The sequence below is a fragment of the Protomyctophum parallelum genome, assembly GCF_964188405.1.
Source record: "Protomyctophum parallelum genome assembly, chromosome: 22".
NCBI classification, from domain to species: domain Eukaryota; kingdom Metazoa; phylum Chordata; class Actinopteri; order Myctophiformes; family Myctophidae; genus Protomyctophum; species Protomyctophum parallelum.
The window spans coordinates 2,590,010-2,607,578 of NC_139714.1; the positions used below are offsets into that span (position 1 = coordinate 2,590,010).

General features: G+C 42.7%; 1 protein-coding gene across 1 annotated transcript in view; it reads right to left on the reverse strand.

Moving 5' to 3' along the window:
- Positions 1 to 223: 223 nt before the first annotated feature.
- Positions 224 to 17,569, reverse strand: part of LOC310879681 (sodium- and chloride-dependent GABA transporter 2-like) — a 35,962-nt gene continuing 18,616 nt past the window's right edge. The window contains exons 9-16 of the mRNA XM_083794487.1: positions 12,362 to 12,465; positions 11,844 to 11,968; positions 9,744 to 9,856; positions 8,431 to 8,562; positions 5,005 to 5,107; positions 2,762 to 2,862; positions 1,875 to 2,021; positions 224 to 543 (exon numbers count right to left, since the gene is read on the reverse strand). Coding sequence (XP_083650613.1) covers positions 379 to 543; positions 1,875 to 2,021; positions 2,762 to 2,862; positions 5,005 to 5,107; positions 8,431 to 8,562; positions 9,744 to 9,856; positions 11,844 to 11,968; positions 12,362 to 12,465 — 990 coding nt within the window. The 3' untranslated portion in view covers positions 224 to 378. The remainder of the gene's footprint in view (positions 544 to 1,874; positions 2,022 to 2,761; positions 2,863 to 5,004; positions 5,108 to 8,430; positions 8,563 to 9,743; positions 9,857 to 11,843; positions 11,969 to 12,361; positions 12,466 to 17,569) is intronic.

Sequence of the window (17,569 nt, forward strand, 5' to 3'; positions counted from 1 at the left end):
CAGTCACACACATTTGTCCTAATGTAAATAAAAATGATCTAACCTAAGCATGCAGTATATAGCTTGTTGCTTAGCTGAGATTCTAAAATAATATTTTCGTGAATGAACAGCTTCCGTTGTCGGATGTAGGTGTACCGGTAGTTCCAGACTCTATATAGCATTCAAGAGGTGTAGTTCCAGACTCTATAGAACATTCAGGAGGTGTAGTTCCAGATTCTATTCAGCATTTAGGAGGTGTAGTTCCAGAGTATATTGTATAGGCAGCATTCAGGAGGTGTAGTTCCAGATTCTATTCAGCATTCAGGAGGTGTAGTTCCAGACTCTATAGCATTCAAAAGATTGTGGAATAGTTGTCTGGCTATGCGAGACTACCATACATCAGACACCAGTGGCTTCCACCATCATTTTCTCGTCCATTTCGGCGTCGCTCCTGGGCGACTTCTCCCGTCCTTTGAAGACGTTCACGTTACACAAGGTCAGGATGGGTCGGTGTGGCCACGCCTGGCGCAGGTCACTGGATGGAGTGGTCATACCGTTGGGATTCTGAAAGAAAACCCCAGTCCTGTTAAAAGGTAATATTAACAGTTTGACGCTAAACCCGTCTTTTTTCCAATTGGCTTTCCCTGCTAAACCCGCCTTTTGTTTTATATGTTTAATTTGCTGTTTTTTGATAACGTTTAAGACATAAGAGGTTTCTCTCGGACAGAGTGACGAAGATGACGCTTTGGGATGACGTAACCGAATATTGACCTATCACTGGCTTACAGGGGCTTCTGGGAAGTTGAGGCTCAATGCATTCGAACGGGCAAGGGCGGCATGCAGTGGAGCTCTCGTCCTTCGCTCTTTGTTGTTGATCTGCAGTTTAGATTATTTTTCAACACGACGACAAACGATGAGGTGAATTTTCTGTTTTTGAAACGGACGTACGTACATGCGAGACCGGGCGATGCTTCAAAGGTTAGTGTAAATCCCCGCCGTGAACCTTATATCAAGGTAATCAATTCAACGCAGTGAGAGTGAACTCGATGTCTGCCGAGGACTTAATTAACTTATTTTTTATGATCTCCCAGACTGCCAACAACGCCTTTTTTAAAACGCCTTTTTTTGTTTTAAATTTAAAAAAAAAAAAAAAAAAAATTAAAAAATTATAGAAACTGGCGGTCAGGGCCTTTTTTGCGCCCCCTAGTGGCGATGGACACACTCACTCCCCACGAAAATACACTCAAACTATAAATTGAAATTCAGCACTGGGACGGCTACCAGCATATTTTGATGCTTGCTCAGTTGTACATTTGGAGTCCGATGATATCATGCCAAAAGGATGCCCTTTCACGTACTGTATGAGGTTGACGAAGACAGAATCATAACAATGATTCCCACCCAACCTGCACTACTCTCATTTCAGTGTTTTTTAACTTTACCTTTTTTTTTTTTTTTAAGATATTTTTTGCGGCTTACGCCTTTTATTGATTTTTTAAGGGACAGATAGTAGGCTGACAGGAAACGGGAGAGAGATGGGGGGATGACATGCGGTAAAGGCCGTGTCGGGTTCGGGAGTCGAACCCGCGGCACACCGCGACTGGATCACCAGTCCGGTGCCCAGACCGTTACGCTACGGCCTGGGCCAACTTTACCTTTTTAATGGCAACATTGCCTTTTTCTTAACCCATCGAGACCTGAGTCCGATTCTACAAAAATGCCTTCTATATCAAAAAATGGCAGATGTACAGCGTGGCACAAAGTGATGCGCTGCAAGCTTGTACGTCTCCTATTTTTGTACAGCCAACGCTAAAATCTAGATTGATATGCTTTCCCGATTTGAATGGGTTTTACGTTGTGCAGTACCATCCCAAGTAGTAGTGAGGTTCACTCACCCGCACCAGTGCAACAAATATATAGACGGGGATGCACATCAACGGGACGATGATGAGGATGGAGCAGAGCGATGTGGTGAAGACACTGGGGATGTAGTCGTACACCATCAGAGGCTGTTGGACCGACAGGTCGTACATCATGGTCACCTACAGCACAGTGCAGGGAACACAGGACACTCAGAACCGCCCCAAAAGGCCTCTGCCCGGGCTCTGGACAGGGCCCTGCCCAGTGTCCATATTTGGAGCTGGCCTGTTCTGACATCATTCTGACATCTACATACTCCATATTTGGGCATGCCTGACAAAGAACTCCATATATGGGCATAAAAGGGACACAGACATAATATCTGGGTGGGGCATGCATTTCCAACTTGCATCGTTCAAGTACAGCAGTGCCCAACGGGCACCGCTGTAGAGGCTCCAACGGGCACCACTCTAGTTATATATAACAATAATATTTTATTATGTCCCAAACTATTCCCTTTCATTCGAATATATTATAATTATAATGCTTTTCTATGCACTACATACCTACTCAAAGTGCTTTTCAATGGTCCATTCATTCATACATTGGGAGGTGAAGCAGCGAACAGTCAACGGTGGCAACCACTGGAGGCAATGTGGGGTTCTGTTCAGTGTTTTGCCCAAGGACTCTTCGACATGTGGACTGGAGGAGCCGGGATTCGAACTGCCGGCCCATGGATCATTGGATGACCTGCTCTACCTCTTGAGCCACAGCCGCCCCAGATAGCAGATCAACAGGCTCAAAACATATTTGTTCGAGACGTGTTTTGCCAGCCCAGACTGATAACATGGATTCACTCACATGTGTGTGCGTGTGCGTGTGCGTGTGCGTGTGTGTGTGTGTGTGCGTGTGTGTGCCTCACCCCACAGATGAGCGGCGTGACAAACAGCCAGCAGTACTTCAGCACGGGGAACGGCCGGTACCCGATCATGTCCTCGATGTTGTCATAGAAACGGTCCGCGCCTGTGAAGTCACCGTCACAACGTTTAGAGATCACACGGTCAGCCTGTCTATTTTCATAGGGCAGTGGTCTTCAACAGCGGGCCCGGGGACTCTTGAACCCTAGAATCCCTATCCTGGGGGAGCATTCGCGAAAAATAGCAGATCTATGAGCTTGTAGTTCACCTATTTTCGGCAACAGATTTAGAGGTGGGAGAGCAAACCAAGTACACAGTCAACGGTCAAGTTTACTAAGAATTGAGGGTTTAAGTGGTTTAATGTGAAACGCCATTAATTCACACAACACTGATGATACGGCTGTCAAGTCTATGGAGCCATCTATGAAATCTATGAATAGGTTGAATCTGCAACGCAGCTTTATACAATACTATGTACTATAGTAGTGGGGGTCCCTGCTCCGTCTCATTCTCAGCTAAGGGGTCCTTGGCCTGAAAAACATTGAAGTTCCCCTAGTTCATTCTGACCTGAGATCAGATTCTAAAAATGTCTTCTACATCCTGACAGTTTTCATTCTGACCTGAGATCAGATTCTAAAAATGTCTTCTATGTCAGTCGCTCTTCAATTTTTCAAAAATAGCAGATCTACAAGATGGGCAGATGCACTGGGCTGGTGGTACAAAGGTCCTGAATTCTCTCCTGTTGCTGAGACGTGATCTCAGTGACGTGTTGTGAATTGGCAAGGAGCGTTTATCTGTTACAGTACTAATTTCCCTTAAGTGTTTGTTGTCTTGTTGTGAGTAAGTGCATGAGCCTTTTTTTATTACAAGCAAGATAATTCAATTGTGTAGTTTATCTATTTTGTTTTATTGTGACAATTTTCCTGTCATGACGTATCAGTAATAATAATAATAGCTTGAATTTATATAGCGCCTTTCATGAACCCAAGGACGCTTTACATCAAAACAATGAACAACCAAGTCACACGCAAACAAACTAACTGGCTGACTAGGAGAGACCGTCAGACCAATGGTAATTTGGAAAAATGTATGTGGGACTAATGGAATGTTGGCTGACTGACTGAAGAGTACACAAACAAACATTATTAAATTACTGTAGCGCTACTAATTCCTTGAATATTGCTCCATGATACTTAATCCCTTTTGGTATTTCCTTTGGGAATGTAAACCTGAAATTTGAGAGGAAACGGTAATCCTTTTAATACCAAACAGTACTCCTAACTAAACTAGCTCCAGCTTATCCAAGATCCACATCTGGGATCTTGGCCAATCATACTCTCCTCTAAAATGTACATAAAGTGGCTTCAAATCTTAAGAAAAGACAATTGTTTACAACTTTAGATATTTGTTTTGTTTATTATTTGTTGACTTGCCGTAATGTGCCTCTATCCTGGCTCTATATTTACCCATTAAAACTGGGAAAGCATAGCTGTGTCATTTTAAATTTTAGCCTAGTGTTGTTGACTGTTGAAAGATGTACAAGCTCACAGCTCGTCAATTCGTGGCGCGAGCTTGCACATCTGCTATTTTGGAACATTTTAGAACAATCTTGAAAGGGTAAAAAAATCTTTTAAATCATCTCTTCTGGGTACCAATTTGGGGATCCTCGTTGACACTAAAAGGTTTTGAGAACCACTGATTCAGAAGACTGGAGTTAGGTCTTATTGGGTTAAAGGAGTAGTTCACCCTAAAAAATTATATTCAATAATCAATAATCAATAATTTGATGACCGGGTCATCGGTCAATCGGTAAACTCTGAGTCTCCTCCTAACGGAACGTGACAAATAAAAATACAAAAACAAATCCATGAATTCAAGGCTTCATCTGGTGTGTGTACACAGTGATAGAACATTATGTAATTTTACCCCTTTAAAAGTCTCTTTCTAGAACGTATACATGTAGAACTGCTGAGTAACGGAAAGGAATGTCTGTCTGTCTGTCTGTCTGTCTGTCTGTCTGTTTTTTTCCCCCCCATTCTGAAATCCCATGGTAATATTAGCGTTTTCTCATCGTCGGTTAATGCTTCGTATGCATATGAGTCCATTTGTTTATTTTTGGAACACAGTTCTTATACGCCACAGTATTAAACACGTCTGTGGGAATTTAGAATGGGGAAACAAAAGCATGACCCAGGCCAGATAAGAAGACTTTGGTCCTATATTAATAGCCGCCAGTGACAGAACGTACCATACACCCAGGCAATGACGACGGTCTCAAAACAGGCTATGAAGAGCAGGCTGGTTCCACTGGGACCGTAGGTGTCAATCAGTGTGAAGATCAGAGCCCCTCCCTATAACAGACGCACGCACGCACGCGCACACACACACACACACACACACGCACACGCACACGCACACGCACACGCACACGCACACGCACACGCACACGCACACACACACACACACACACACACACACACAGAGGCATAGAACTGAAGGAACAAACCCTGTGTGGGGAATTAACTGTGTTGGTACGTACACATATGGTAGATGGAAAGTGTGGTGTAACAGTCTTAACCACTTGAATCTATTCATTGACCTACTGGGTCCCTAAGCTAACTGCTTAACTTTCAGGCTATTAGGCGTCTTAAATACGTCTAAATGGCCGTCTAAAATGAAAGTTTTTTAGCGGTCTAGGCTTAATTAGACGTTGAAACAATGTTGTTTCAACATACAGTATAGAAGGTCTATATATATGTAGACGTTTAAAAAACAGCTAATCAACGTCTTAGACTGCAACAAAACCTTCATTTTTAGACCAGTTATAACTCATTTTTAGACGGACGTCTAATAGCCGACTATTGTTCATTGGGCAGGGTCCCTTCGGATCCGCTGATTTTTTCTCAACACCCATGGGCTCTATGCACACGCACGCGCACGCACGCGCGCGCACACACACACACACACACACACACACACACACACACACACACACACACACACACACACACACACACACACACACACAGCCAGGTGTTATCGATGATACTAATGAAGGCTCTGTCCCATTCTGGTCAAACAGAGTCAGGGTGCCGTGCTGCTATAGTGCATGTTGGCTCACTGGAAACACTACGCCAGTGGGTCTAAAAGTGACTTGAGTGTATTCCAAATGGCCCTTTGGTTTGAGACTGTCACGACTATGGTCGTGTGTGGTTATGATTAATTATGAGTGTTATGATTTATGAGTGTTATTTTGGATTATAAATATATATATATGTTTATTGCTAATGTTATATATATATTTATATGGTGGTATTGTTATAGTATATATATATGTATGTGGAATTATCTTAGGCCTAGATGTCTTCTAATATATATATATATATATATCTATACCTGCGCAGCAGTTGTTATGAACCTGTATTAGACTAACTCTCCTCCCATGCAGAGTATACTAATGGGTCTTCAGACAGACTGATTGTCAACAGCTGTGTTGTCTGGGTACTCCCGTTGGCCATGACCATGGAGGCCTGATCATCCTCCCTGATTGGCTGACGGTCACGTGAGGGAGCTAACGGCCGTGGCTCTCACACTATATAGCACATTCATTCCCAGACAGGCACTGGGGAAACACTGACTTTCAAGGTCTTTCCCCCATCCGTCGTATCACTGTCGTTCCAACTTTTTTGCCTTATTTTTGTGAAGTTGAACCCTTTTGTTTAGTTTAGTTATTTCCCTTCGGAAAGGAGTAACTTTAGTTTAGTTTTGTGATCCGTTTTGTATTTATTTGCGTTAAGAGCCATTCATTTTGTAAACTATTGTTGATTCTTATAATTTATTCATCATACTCTTGAATAAATTCTTGTATTAAGACCTTGGTTTCATTTCTCCTCCATATATTACATTACCTTTACCCCTAGACATATGGTTTTGTAACATATTTGGGAGCCCGTCCGTTTCAAAAAACAAATTAAGGATTCAGTTGTTCAGTTGGTTATGTTTTTTGTTTTGCTATTATTGCTTTTGGTGGTAGACGGATTGGGGTGTGTTAATGGTGAGTACGTTGCTCGCACCAGTTTGAGTAGGAGAGTTTGTTGCGGTGTTATGGCCTCTGATGACGAGAGTGCTAGAACAGGTGTCTTGTCGCTTGAGGAGCTACAAAATTGCTCATAATGGGAATTGTACGGTATTGCCAAACAATTTAACATTCCTTTACCGCACGGTACCAAAAAGAAAGAGGCGATTTTCGCGGCTGTCTCACGGCAGTTGCTTTCACAGGGAGTCATTACGATGGCTTCAGAGAGTGAGGTCGGGGACCTATCACTCAGTACCACAGAACCGAATACCAGTGGGGCCGAGTCTGACACTACGGGTGTGTTAGGGCAGGACGAGGATCCCGCGGGGGAACCGTCTGCTCAGGTCCCACACAATGACCCACAGGGCACTGGGGGGAGTCCTCAGGACATAGGGGGGGTTCTGCGCCTCCGGGCACTTGAGCTGGAGATAGCGCAAACTACGCTGCGGAGCGAGGAGTGCAAACTAGAGCATCAGAGACGTGAGCTCGAGCTGGCACACCTGCGAGGCCAGGCCTACCCCGACGAGGCGCCCACAGGGGCGCCCGCCTCCCAGCGCCAGCGGCAACAGGAGGGTATGTCATCCCATGGTTCCAGAGGAGTGGCAGCGTTCGATATAAGCAAACAAATCGCATTGGTACCTGCGTTCAAGGAGGGTGAGTTGGATAACTACTTTTGTGCTTTTGAACGAATTGCAGGTGCTGTTAAGTGGCCCAAGGAATTCTGGAGTTTGCTACTCCAATGCAAGTTGACTGGTAGAGCACAGGATATCTGTAGCGCACTCACGGTGGAAGAGAGCCTATGTTATGATGTCGTAAAGGCGGCTATCCTTAGCGGTTTCGAAATGGTGCCTGAACATTATAGGCAAAAATATAGGGCCGCTCAAAAGTCCTCTACTCAAACGTTTGTGGAATTTGGCCGTGAAAAAGCCACATTGTTTAAGAAATGGTCTCTTCCAAATGGCTCTGTACGGGTCTGTAACTCTGAGAATTATGGGGGTCCTTGAAATTAAAAAGTTTGAGAACAACTGTACATGGAGCAGAGCCTTAATTAGTATCATCGGTAACACCTGTGAAGGAAGTACAGGGAAGGGGCCCGGAAGTAGGAAGAGTTATTCTGTGTGCATAAAGCCCATTGTCTTTGCTGAACAAAGCTGATCTACAGATTCACCCTGAATTACATTGTTCATTTATATCACTTCTGGACTACATCAAGGACTATTGAAAGAGGACGGGAAGCGAAGACCATACGGTGGACTCCATGTTGCTCCCTGGAAGGAAAGAATGCGCTATATGCAGCCAACACTTCCGGGTTCAGCTTCCTTGGCCTCAATTGCGCATGTTTCTTTCCTTCCATGGAGTCCACCGTGCGGTCTTCGCTTCCCGTCCTCTTTTAATAGTCCTTGGACTACATGTTGTCTCAGTAAGACAGCCTGTTTCTGGCCATAGGGTGCAAATTTCAAATTGTGCTACTGTTATCTACCACAAATACTATTAACTATTGAGTGACTGCAGTTTCTTCCAGCGGTGAAATGTCTAATTAAGGCACCCTCTTTGAGAAACCCCCTTTCTCCTTCCTCTCCGTCTCTACTAGGTGTATACCTGGCTGACGAGGGGCAGGCCCAGCAGGAAGCAGGACACGGCGATGGCAAGCACCAGGAGCTCCCTGCGGCCACGCAGCGCCCCCGGGAACATGTCTGTGACGGCGGTGGCAACGCTCTCCACGCACACAAACTGGTGGAAGGAAACCAACGGTCAGCGCTCGCGTTGTCCCAAACCACACCAGTAGGGACTCCTTGGGACAAAAGCGTTTTAAGGTCAACCACACCAATGCAACTCATTGAGTTGCAATGAGTTGCATTGGTGTGGTTGACCTTAAAAAACGTTTTGTCCCGACCTGTCCCTTTGGTGTAGTGTGGGCTTTATGCAGCAATAAGCAGTGGTGGGAAAAAGTACTCAAATGTTTTGCTTAAAGGACCACTTCACCACTTTTCAACCTATCTTCATATAATAGGTCCTCACTAATAATCATGAAAAAATGGCGCAATTTTTTTCTACTCTGTTTCTAGTCTGTGTCTCATATAGTGCTGTGGGCAGTTCAGAAACCGTCCTCTAGTGACATCATCGATGGGGAATACAAGCTAATAGAAACTGAAGGCTTTCTTGTCCTGAAAAGTAGCAATGCGAAAATGGAAGCCATCGTTCTCACGATAATGAAAATCTAAACATCTTTGTAAAAAAAACCTTGTTTAAAACAAAATCTGCCTAATGATGATGTCACTGGAGAACAGTTTCTAAACAGCCCACAGCCCTCCTATGAGACACAGACTGAGTAGGAAAAGAATCGTGCCATTTTATCATGATTATTAGTGAGGACATATTATATGAAGATAGATTGAAAAGTATCGATACTGCAACTTCAATGTTTGAGTTTACGCAATGTTTGTGTTTACACAAACACTCAAAGCTTGTCATTCATTGTCAATGGCATTTGGCGTTTGTGTTGGGCCAATGATGTAAAACTAGCCATTCATTATCAATGGCATCTAATGTTTGTGTTAACACAATGTGTGCACAAACCCTCAAAGCTGGACATAGGAGGGGCTAGTGCCCCTCAAAAATAGCAGATCTAAAAGCTCACAATGCGTCGCTTCAATGCGTCACTTCAACATATGTGATTTTTATTTTGTAATTGCACACTGCCTCTGATTCACATTGAAAAAAATGAGGGCCTGTGCCGCAACTGCACTACCGAGACTGAATAAATGTGATGATGTAATCATCATAACATTTCCAGATTTTTTGGGGAAAAACGTCAAGCCGTCAAAACTTCTAAACGTCAAAAGAAAATCAAAAATGTTCAAAGGTTTCAGAATAAAACAATTATAGCAGATCTATACGCTGTGAGCACGCACCTGGCTGTCCAGACCCAGCAGAAAGAGCATGAGGAAGAAGAGAACAGCCCAGAAGTTGGCTCCAGGCAGCATGGACAGAACCCTAGGATAGGAGATGAAGGCCAGCCCGTGACCTAGTGGTCACACAAGACACATTGAACTTGACCGTTGACTCTGTACTTTGTCTGCTCTCTTTCCCGCTCTACACAGCAAACCCCAAACAGTTAACCCATTAAGAACGATTCTACAAATGCCTTCTAAATCACAATGTCACAACCACCAAGATTGTACAGGCTACAAACCTGTGTTGTAGTTTTCACATTTCATGGATTAAATCTGGTGTAAATTAATGAACACATATTAACAAATATATAGGGGTAATGGTGAGAATCACGATGGCTTTCCTTTCAAATAAATAATCACTCAGAGTTAAGGGAGTGGACATACAGTATGTCTGTTCAAACAGACTATATTGACCGCTGCAGCCATTCAGCTCTAGAAAGCAAGTAAGAATATTGTGTCTCTTTAAACTGTATATGAGGTGCCATCTACTGGACATTGGTTGACATAGCAGTTCCACTTATTGTCCATACTGAATGCATGCAAGTAAAGAAAGAAAGAGAGAGGTTAATTTAATTTAGAGCACAGCACAGATGTGCTATTGTGATTCACCAGTGACCTATGAAGCCTTGCATATATCATACCACTGGCAAGTTATAATGCATTAGAAGGCTAGTTTAAAAGGTCATGGAGTCCATTGTTTTATGTACTCTTTTCATTGTAACCTCTGGGTGACGAATTACAGCAGTAAAAGTCAACATCTTGTAACATAAAAGTCTTGTGATGACCCAGGCAGGCCTTTAACCCCCCCCAAATATCACTCACACCCCTTTTAATAAACGAATCATTAAACGGATCCAATAAAAGATGAATGCCACCGACTATGGCTGTGAAAATCATTCCAAAACACAACCTCTTAGGCTCTCATACAGATTTTGACAGCAGATTTAGTTTTAGTGATAGACTTTTGAATAGGATTTCATTATTTATCATCTGAAACGTTTTAGTTTTAGTCTAGTTTCAGTTGACTAAATATAATTTGATATAAATATCATTGAGATTTTAGACGAGAAAATTGATTTCGTCAACAATTTTATTTTGTATTTATTTTTTGTCAGGACTTGATGCCGTCGTAATGACTCTTCTCCATTAGTCCCGCCCTAACATTTTTGTCTAGTTTTTATTTGTTGACAAAATTGTCAATATATTTAGACTTAGTTTTAGTCATCATAGCTTAGTTTTTATTTTGTTTTAAATGTGTTTTAATCTGTGAAAAAAGGGTACCCAACAAACTTTTGCTTTTAGTTTTAGTCAACGAAATTAACACTAGCAGAAACCTATCCCAAACTGTTACTTTGCAGGGTTCAAATTCAAAAGTAGCAAAAGTAAAACACAGCATCCATTAAAAGACACTGTAACACTGGTCTCTTTCAAAATTAAGTTTTAAGGCCAGTCCTTGCAACTGCCATTAGGGATATTGTTTGCAAGCAATTGCAAGTAGTTGCATGTATTCCCCCTTTAACGTCTACCACGTGGCATTTTACATTTCTGACTAGGTGTGCACGATTATGAAATTATGACCGATATCTGATCTCCGATTATTTGCAGGGTCATATCTGCCGATACCGATTCTGACTGATTCCAATATTATACAGAGGACCACAAAGGAAACAAGCCTATAGGCCCTCTAGGGGCTTGGCCAAAAGGTATTCAATCAATAAATATAGCCTACTCTTTTTCCAAGTGAAAGTTTATTTTTACTTACTATTTTAGATCGTATTTGATTTGGCTTTTGTTCTAGACTAGAGATACTAGACACGTCTGCCTTCAAACATCAGAAATACACAAAACAAAAGAGACAGACAGACTGGCTACAAGTACAAATTAAGCCATTGGTCACGGTCACATTATTATTGCGTCATCCCGATCCGATACAGATATGGCATTGTTATGGCCGATATGGCTGATTTTGATATGCTACCGATTATATTGTGCATCACTACTAATAAAGCATTCAACAAAAACAAAAACAGAAGTAAAGAAGGAAAGGAAAGAACTCACCAGATGATGCGACTTCGGAAACATCCACGCCCAGTTCATGAGCCATGTATCCCAGAGCCGAGAACACGGCGAAACCAGCAAAGATACTGGTGGCACTGTTCAGACAGCACAGTGCCACGCAGTCCCTGTGAAACCATCACACAGAACCACTGAGAATCCCATCAGCAAATAACGGAAAAACAGCGGCCCCTAGTTTTCAGTACATGAAAGCCTGGGTATCGAGGCTAGTCTTCAGAGACTATCCTCTCTGTTGTCCAAAATTGTCACTTTTCAAGATTAAAATTCAAAAGTAGCAGATCGACAAGCTACTGTTGATGCTTTTGTGTGTGTGTGACTGTGTGTGTGAGACGCTGTAGTATGATCAAGCAGAGCAGGGCGTTTTCATGAAATGTATGGAAAAAATACGATATACAAATGTACTGTTTCGGTGTGTGTGTGTGTGTGTGTGTGTGTGTGTGTGTGTGTGTGTGTGTGTGTGTGTGTGTGTGTGCGTGCGACCCGTGAGTGTTGCTACTGACCTATAGCAGTTGTTGTTGTATTTGTTGTAACTTCCCAGGGCAGTTAACACTCCCTGACACACCGCATAGGAGAAGAATACCTGGGTTCCTGCATCACGCCATATCTAGAGAGAGAGATGGAGTAAGAAGGGGAGGCAGAGATGGGGAGAGGCCAGGGTGAGGGACAGTTTTGATTCTGACAGCAATCACAGTCTTTAATGTATTCATTTATTTATTTGTTTGGGGGGCTTTTTATGCCTTAATTGATTATGTACACACAGTTACAGGGAAATGGGGAGAGAGATGGGGGGGGGGGGTTGACGTGTGTCAGCAAAGGTCGTCGGGGTCGGGAGTTGAACCCGCGACATGCTGCCAGGCTGGATTACCGTTAATTGGGTATGGCAAGTTATGGCAGCTGCCATATATAGTAGTTCCGGGTGGATTATATTTTTTTTACAAAAATACGAAAATATGCCCAAAAAGAGGCAAATATCTGCAAAAATAGAGGAAAATAGGCACAAAAAAAAGGCAAATAACCGCACATAATGGCGAAAATGTCATACACGTGCGCACAACATCGTGAACTTGCCCTACCTTAGCTTTTACTGAAATGACAGCCTAGTTGCAGCTACGCCAGCTGTCCAGGCCACTCATAGTCTTTTGAATAAACTTCCATTTAGTTTTAGTCACATTTTAGTCATCTGAAATGTTTAAGTGTTAGTCACCCTCAAACCACACCAAGGCCACCTTAAATTGTTTTTTATTTACTTTACCAATGTAAACGTATGTTTTCTCATACCAAAATAAAGCTTGACAATTTGCAAAATTGACAAAAGATAATAAAGGATATAATATAAGGCCATTTTAAGTTTTCAAAGCCACCCGTCCCACACTGGGAGTGTGAAACGTTTCACCCGGTGAGGAAAGATAAGCATGAGCATCTGGTTGCCATTACGTTTTTTCCTTGTAGGGTAATAAAAAGTCATTAGTCTCAGGTCAACAGCACCATTAAATAAAGCCTGCTTCATGCCAATATAAACAATCATCTGTGTACGTGTGTGTGTGTGTGTGTGTGTGTGTGTGTGTGTGTGTGTGTGTGTGTGTGTGTGTGTGTGTGTGTGTGTGTGTGTGTGTGTGTGTGTGTGTGTGTGTGTGCGCACGTGCGTGTGCACGTGTGTGCATGTGTGTGTTCGTTCAATTAATTGTCAATTGGGTAGCATTACTTGTGCGCATATTGTCACAGAATGCTCTTCTGCCCTTGGACTTTGTCTGTGTTTTGGGACTTTTACTTGTATTTGTGTTCTGTACCTTATTTTGTAGTAGTGTTCTGTTGTTTCCTGTCTGCCTTGTTTGCTGTCACCTGCCTTGTCTCACCTCCCTGCATTAGTGAAACTCTAGCCACCTGTGTTCTGTTGCCCGTTAGCCTATACCAGTGTTGATTGTGTATTTCAGTTCACCTGTGTGTAGTTAGTCTTTGTCTATTTATATGCCCCAGTGTGTTCAGTGACAGTCCCTTGTCAGTTTGTCGTCGTATATGATGTGGTCAGCTCCTTGTGTGTATTCCTAGTCCTAGTTATTTCCAAATTCCTTGTGATTTCTTTGAGATTAAAACGTCTTGAACATCTACTTCTTTGCCTGGCCTGGTCGTTCTGCATGACGCTCCGTTACCCATGCAGCTCCCAGAGCCCCTCACTCCCATTCTTATGTGAGGAACACTGGCCTCTCTGACTCATCCATCCATCCATCCATCAATCCATCCAAACAAGGACATTGTACAGACTCTGAGGCAAATTTAAAGCTTTAGATTTTGAACAGAGCTGTCCCAAATCCATCTCCGCGCAGAGCGTGGGCACACACACACGCACCGTATGCACGCGAGCAACAACGGACCCCTTTCAACTGCACTGGAGGGCCACTTCCTCTGAGGAGAGAATAAAGACGCTTGCACTCAGTCAGTCTCATTTGCCTGGGCGTTCGTTGTGTAACCTCGACCCTCTGACCCCCACAGCTGCTTTCACTGTGAACTTTTTCCCCACACGCAAAACAAGGGGGTGGGGGGGGGGGATTCTCACAACTTCCTGACTGACTGACTGTGTGCTCATCTGGCTTCTAATTGCCAGCGGAGCTGTACTCCTCGGCTCGCACAATCGTGGAGTAGGGAAACCACATTCCCAAGATGCTTCGGAGCAGTTCTTCTGACTGCCCCCCTTTGTTCAAAGACACAATGCATCTTTATTGGCTTAAAGACTGCCAGCAGCCAGAATCAATCTTCCACACTAAAATGTAAGAGTCAGATTAACAGATTCCTCTGATATTCCAGTTGAGTTGATTGAGCAGTCGCGTTCCTTGCTCTTATAAACACACAGGGAGTCCGAAAACCTACCCCCGAGGGACCCTCCTCGGGGGTACTCAGAGTTACTACAGGGGGGCCGCAACAGATTGTGTGATTATTACATTAACCACTTGAACCCTATAGCATCCCTATTCTGCGGGGAACGTTAGCCGGAAATGGACGATCAGATTTAAAGCTTTTGATGTTGAACAGAGCTGTCCCAAATCCATCTCCACACACACACACACGCACACGCACACGCACACGCACACGTGCGCTGCGCATACACGCACACGTGTACGCACACACATGTGCACGCCACACGCACACTCACAATGCATGCATGCAGACACAAATACAGACAAATTAAGGCAAGCAGTACTGCAAAATAAACACACGCACACGCACACACACACGTGCGCTGCGCATACATGCACACGTGTACGCACACACATGTGCACGCCACACGCACACACTCACAATGCATGCATGCAGACACAAATACAGACAAATTAAGGCAAGCAGTACTGCAAAATAAACAATCATGCTCATATTATAACACACATTGTTGGACGGCGGTATTTAAAACAGGAAGTGGGTGACAGTGACAGAGAGGAATTGACCCCACCTTCCTGACATTGACCTTGATCTGTGAAGACACACAATGATGTGTCTGCTGTGAGGAGACAGACAGACAGACAGACGGACGGACGGACGCTTCTATTACGGTCCAAAAATATGTTAATGAAGTTTGGGTCATGACCGAAAGAATAAGATTGTGGATACAAGCGGCCAAAATGAGTTTTCTCAGCCTGTTTTTTATTTTTTTCGTCACTCTAAATCCCCATACATGGGGAAAGGCCCCATATATTGTGCCCAGGTCTCGTGACATCACTATGACATCATCAGGGACCCAGCAGCAGAGCCCAGCAGGACCTAAGCGGTTTCCTGGAAGCATGTCACCCATAGTTTCTCCGTAGAGTCTTCTTTTTTTGGTGCAGCCGGCGAAAACTAGAGTTCTCAACAGGCCCGAAAATTAAGGCCCGGCCCTACCTGGGCCCTCATCAAACCCTGTTCACTCAAGACACGCTCCATATATGGCCACTGCCCTTTAGGGCGAGATCGCTTCCCGCCCTCAGGCATCTTACTGGTATTATATACTACTTTAGCTAGTAACTTTAGCTAGTTAAATATTTTAAAAAGCATAAGCTTTTTCACCAATGAAAGTTCAAAGATAGATGAACATTATAAAGTTTGAATGAAATTTCAAAGTGAAAGTATGACTGAGTAATAAGAGCTCAAAAAAGTTAACTGTGAAAAATGGGACCTTTCTTCCATCGACTCTCATTATAAAGAATGTAAAAAAAAGTTAAAAAGTATAAAACTTTGTAAAAATTCAAATGCAAGCATAAATAACTGCAAAGAGCTGAACAGTTTGAAGTTTGAACTAAATTTCTAGCATAAAGTATGTGGAAGTAGTTACGTGACAAAAAAAAGGGCGGAATAAATAAATATAAACTGGCAGTATCAATAGTGTGCTCGCTGTGGCGAGCCCACAAATAGCAGATCTACAAGCTCATAGCGCGCCACCGATCTTGTAGGTCTGCTATTTTTGAAAAATCGTGAAAATGCGGCACAAATCTTTGAACATATATTCTTTCAGAAGACTTTTTATTTTTGGACGTCCGGCCTAAATGGGTTAATAGAGAAGAGATACCCTTTTTGTGAATCGTGAATCATGAGTGAATTATGGTGAATCATGAATCATTATTCACCAGGAGCCTGGATGGCTTGATTCCAGGCTTAAAATAATTAACATAAATAATTTTTGGAAATCTGTATGGGAAAAACAAATTTTCTATCTGTGAAACCACAAAATGAGCGAATCTGTGAATCAACTTTACTCAACTTGACCCCATGTCGTCATGTTGTTTCAGATGTCGTGGAAAAAGCTGTTTTAATTAAGGTTATGGGCTAAGGGCATAGCTGGCTAGCTTCCTTTTATAAACTTTGTTACTGAAAAAGATACATTGGTTTCTTTTTCTTATTAAGACTGCTACCGCACACGAAACCAGCGTTGCCAGATTTTGCAAGAGAAATAAGGTGCCACGTCTATGACAACGAGCCCAAAAGGAAGCGACTATTAGGCCACATGAGCACTTTAAACCATTGTTTTCCTTAGGCTAAGTAAAAGTATCAATACCATCATCTAGCAATACTCTTGTTTCAAGTAAAAGTCCAGTGTTCAAAATGTACTCGAGTAAAAGTGCAGAAGTATTATTGGCATCACAATATATGTAGTATAGTAACTAAAGTAAAAGTACTCATTCTGCAGAATGTTCTGTTTAACAAATTTTTTTAATGCATGAAAATCCTTTGAAAATAGCTGATCTGCAAGTTCAGTCAGTGATGTGACACATTGTGAACTTGTAGATCGGCTATTTTCAAACAGTCAAAGTATATAGGGCTGTGTAATAATAAACTAGTAACTAAAGTTTTCAAATAATTGTAGCACAACATTTGCCTCTGAAATGTAGTGGGGTAGAAGTAAACGTATTGACAATTGAACACACTCCAGTAAAGTAAAAACACCTGGAATGTGTGCTAAAGTACAGTACTTGAGTACATGTATTTTCCACCACTGGTCTGGAGTTGTGCAATCATTTCCACTGGCAGAGTTGTTTACTTGGGTTACAGTTACACAATCAAACTCTCCAACTTTGAAATGGCACCAAAACATATGACTTGCCTATTGTTTATTGTTGTATTGTATATATTATATCTTTACCTCCGATCTAATTCACATTAGTATTACTTACTGAGAAGGGCCTCTTGAAGTTTACCACGCAGAACAAAAAGCAATTTCACTACCATAGGATTTATTTCACCAAATTAAG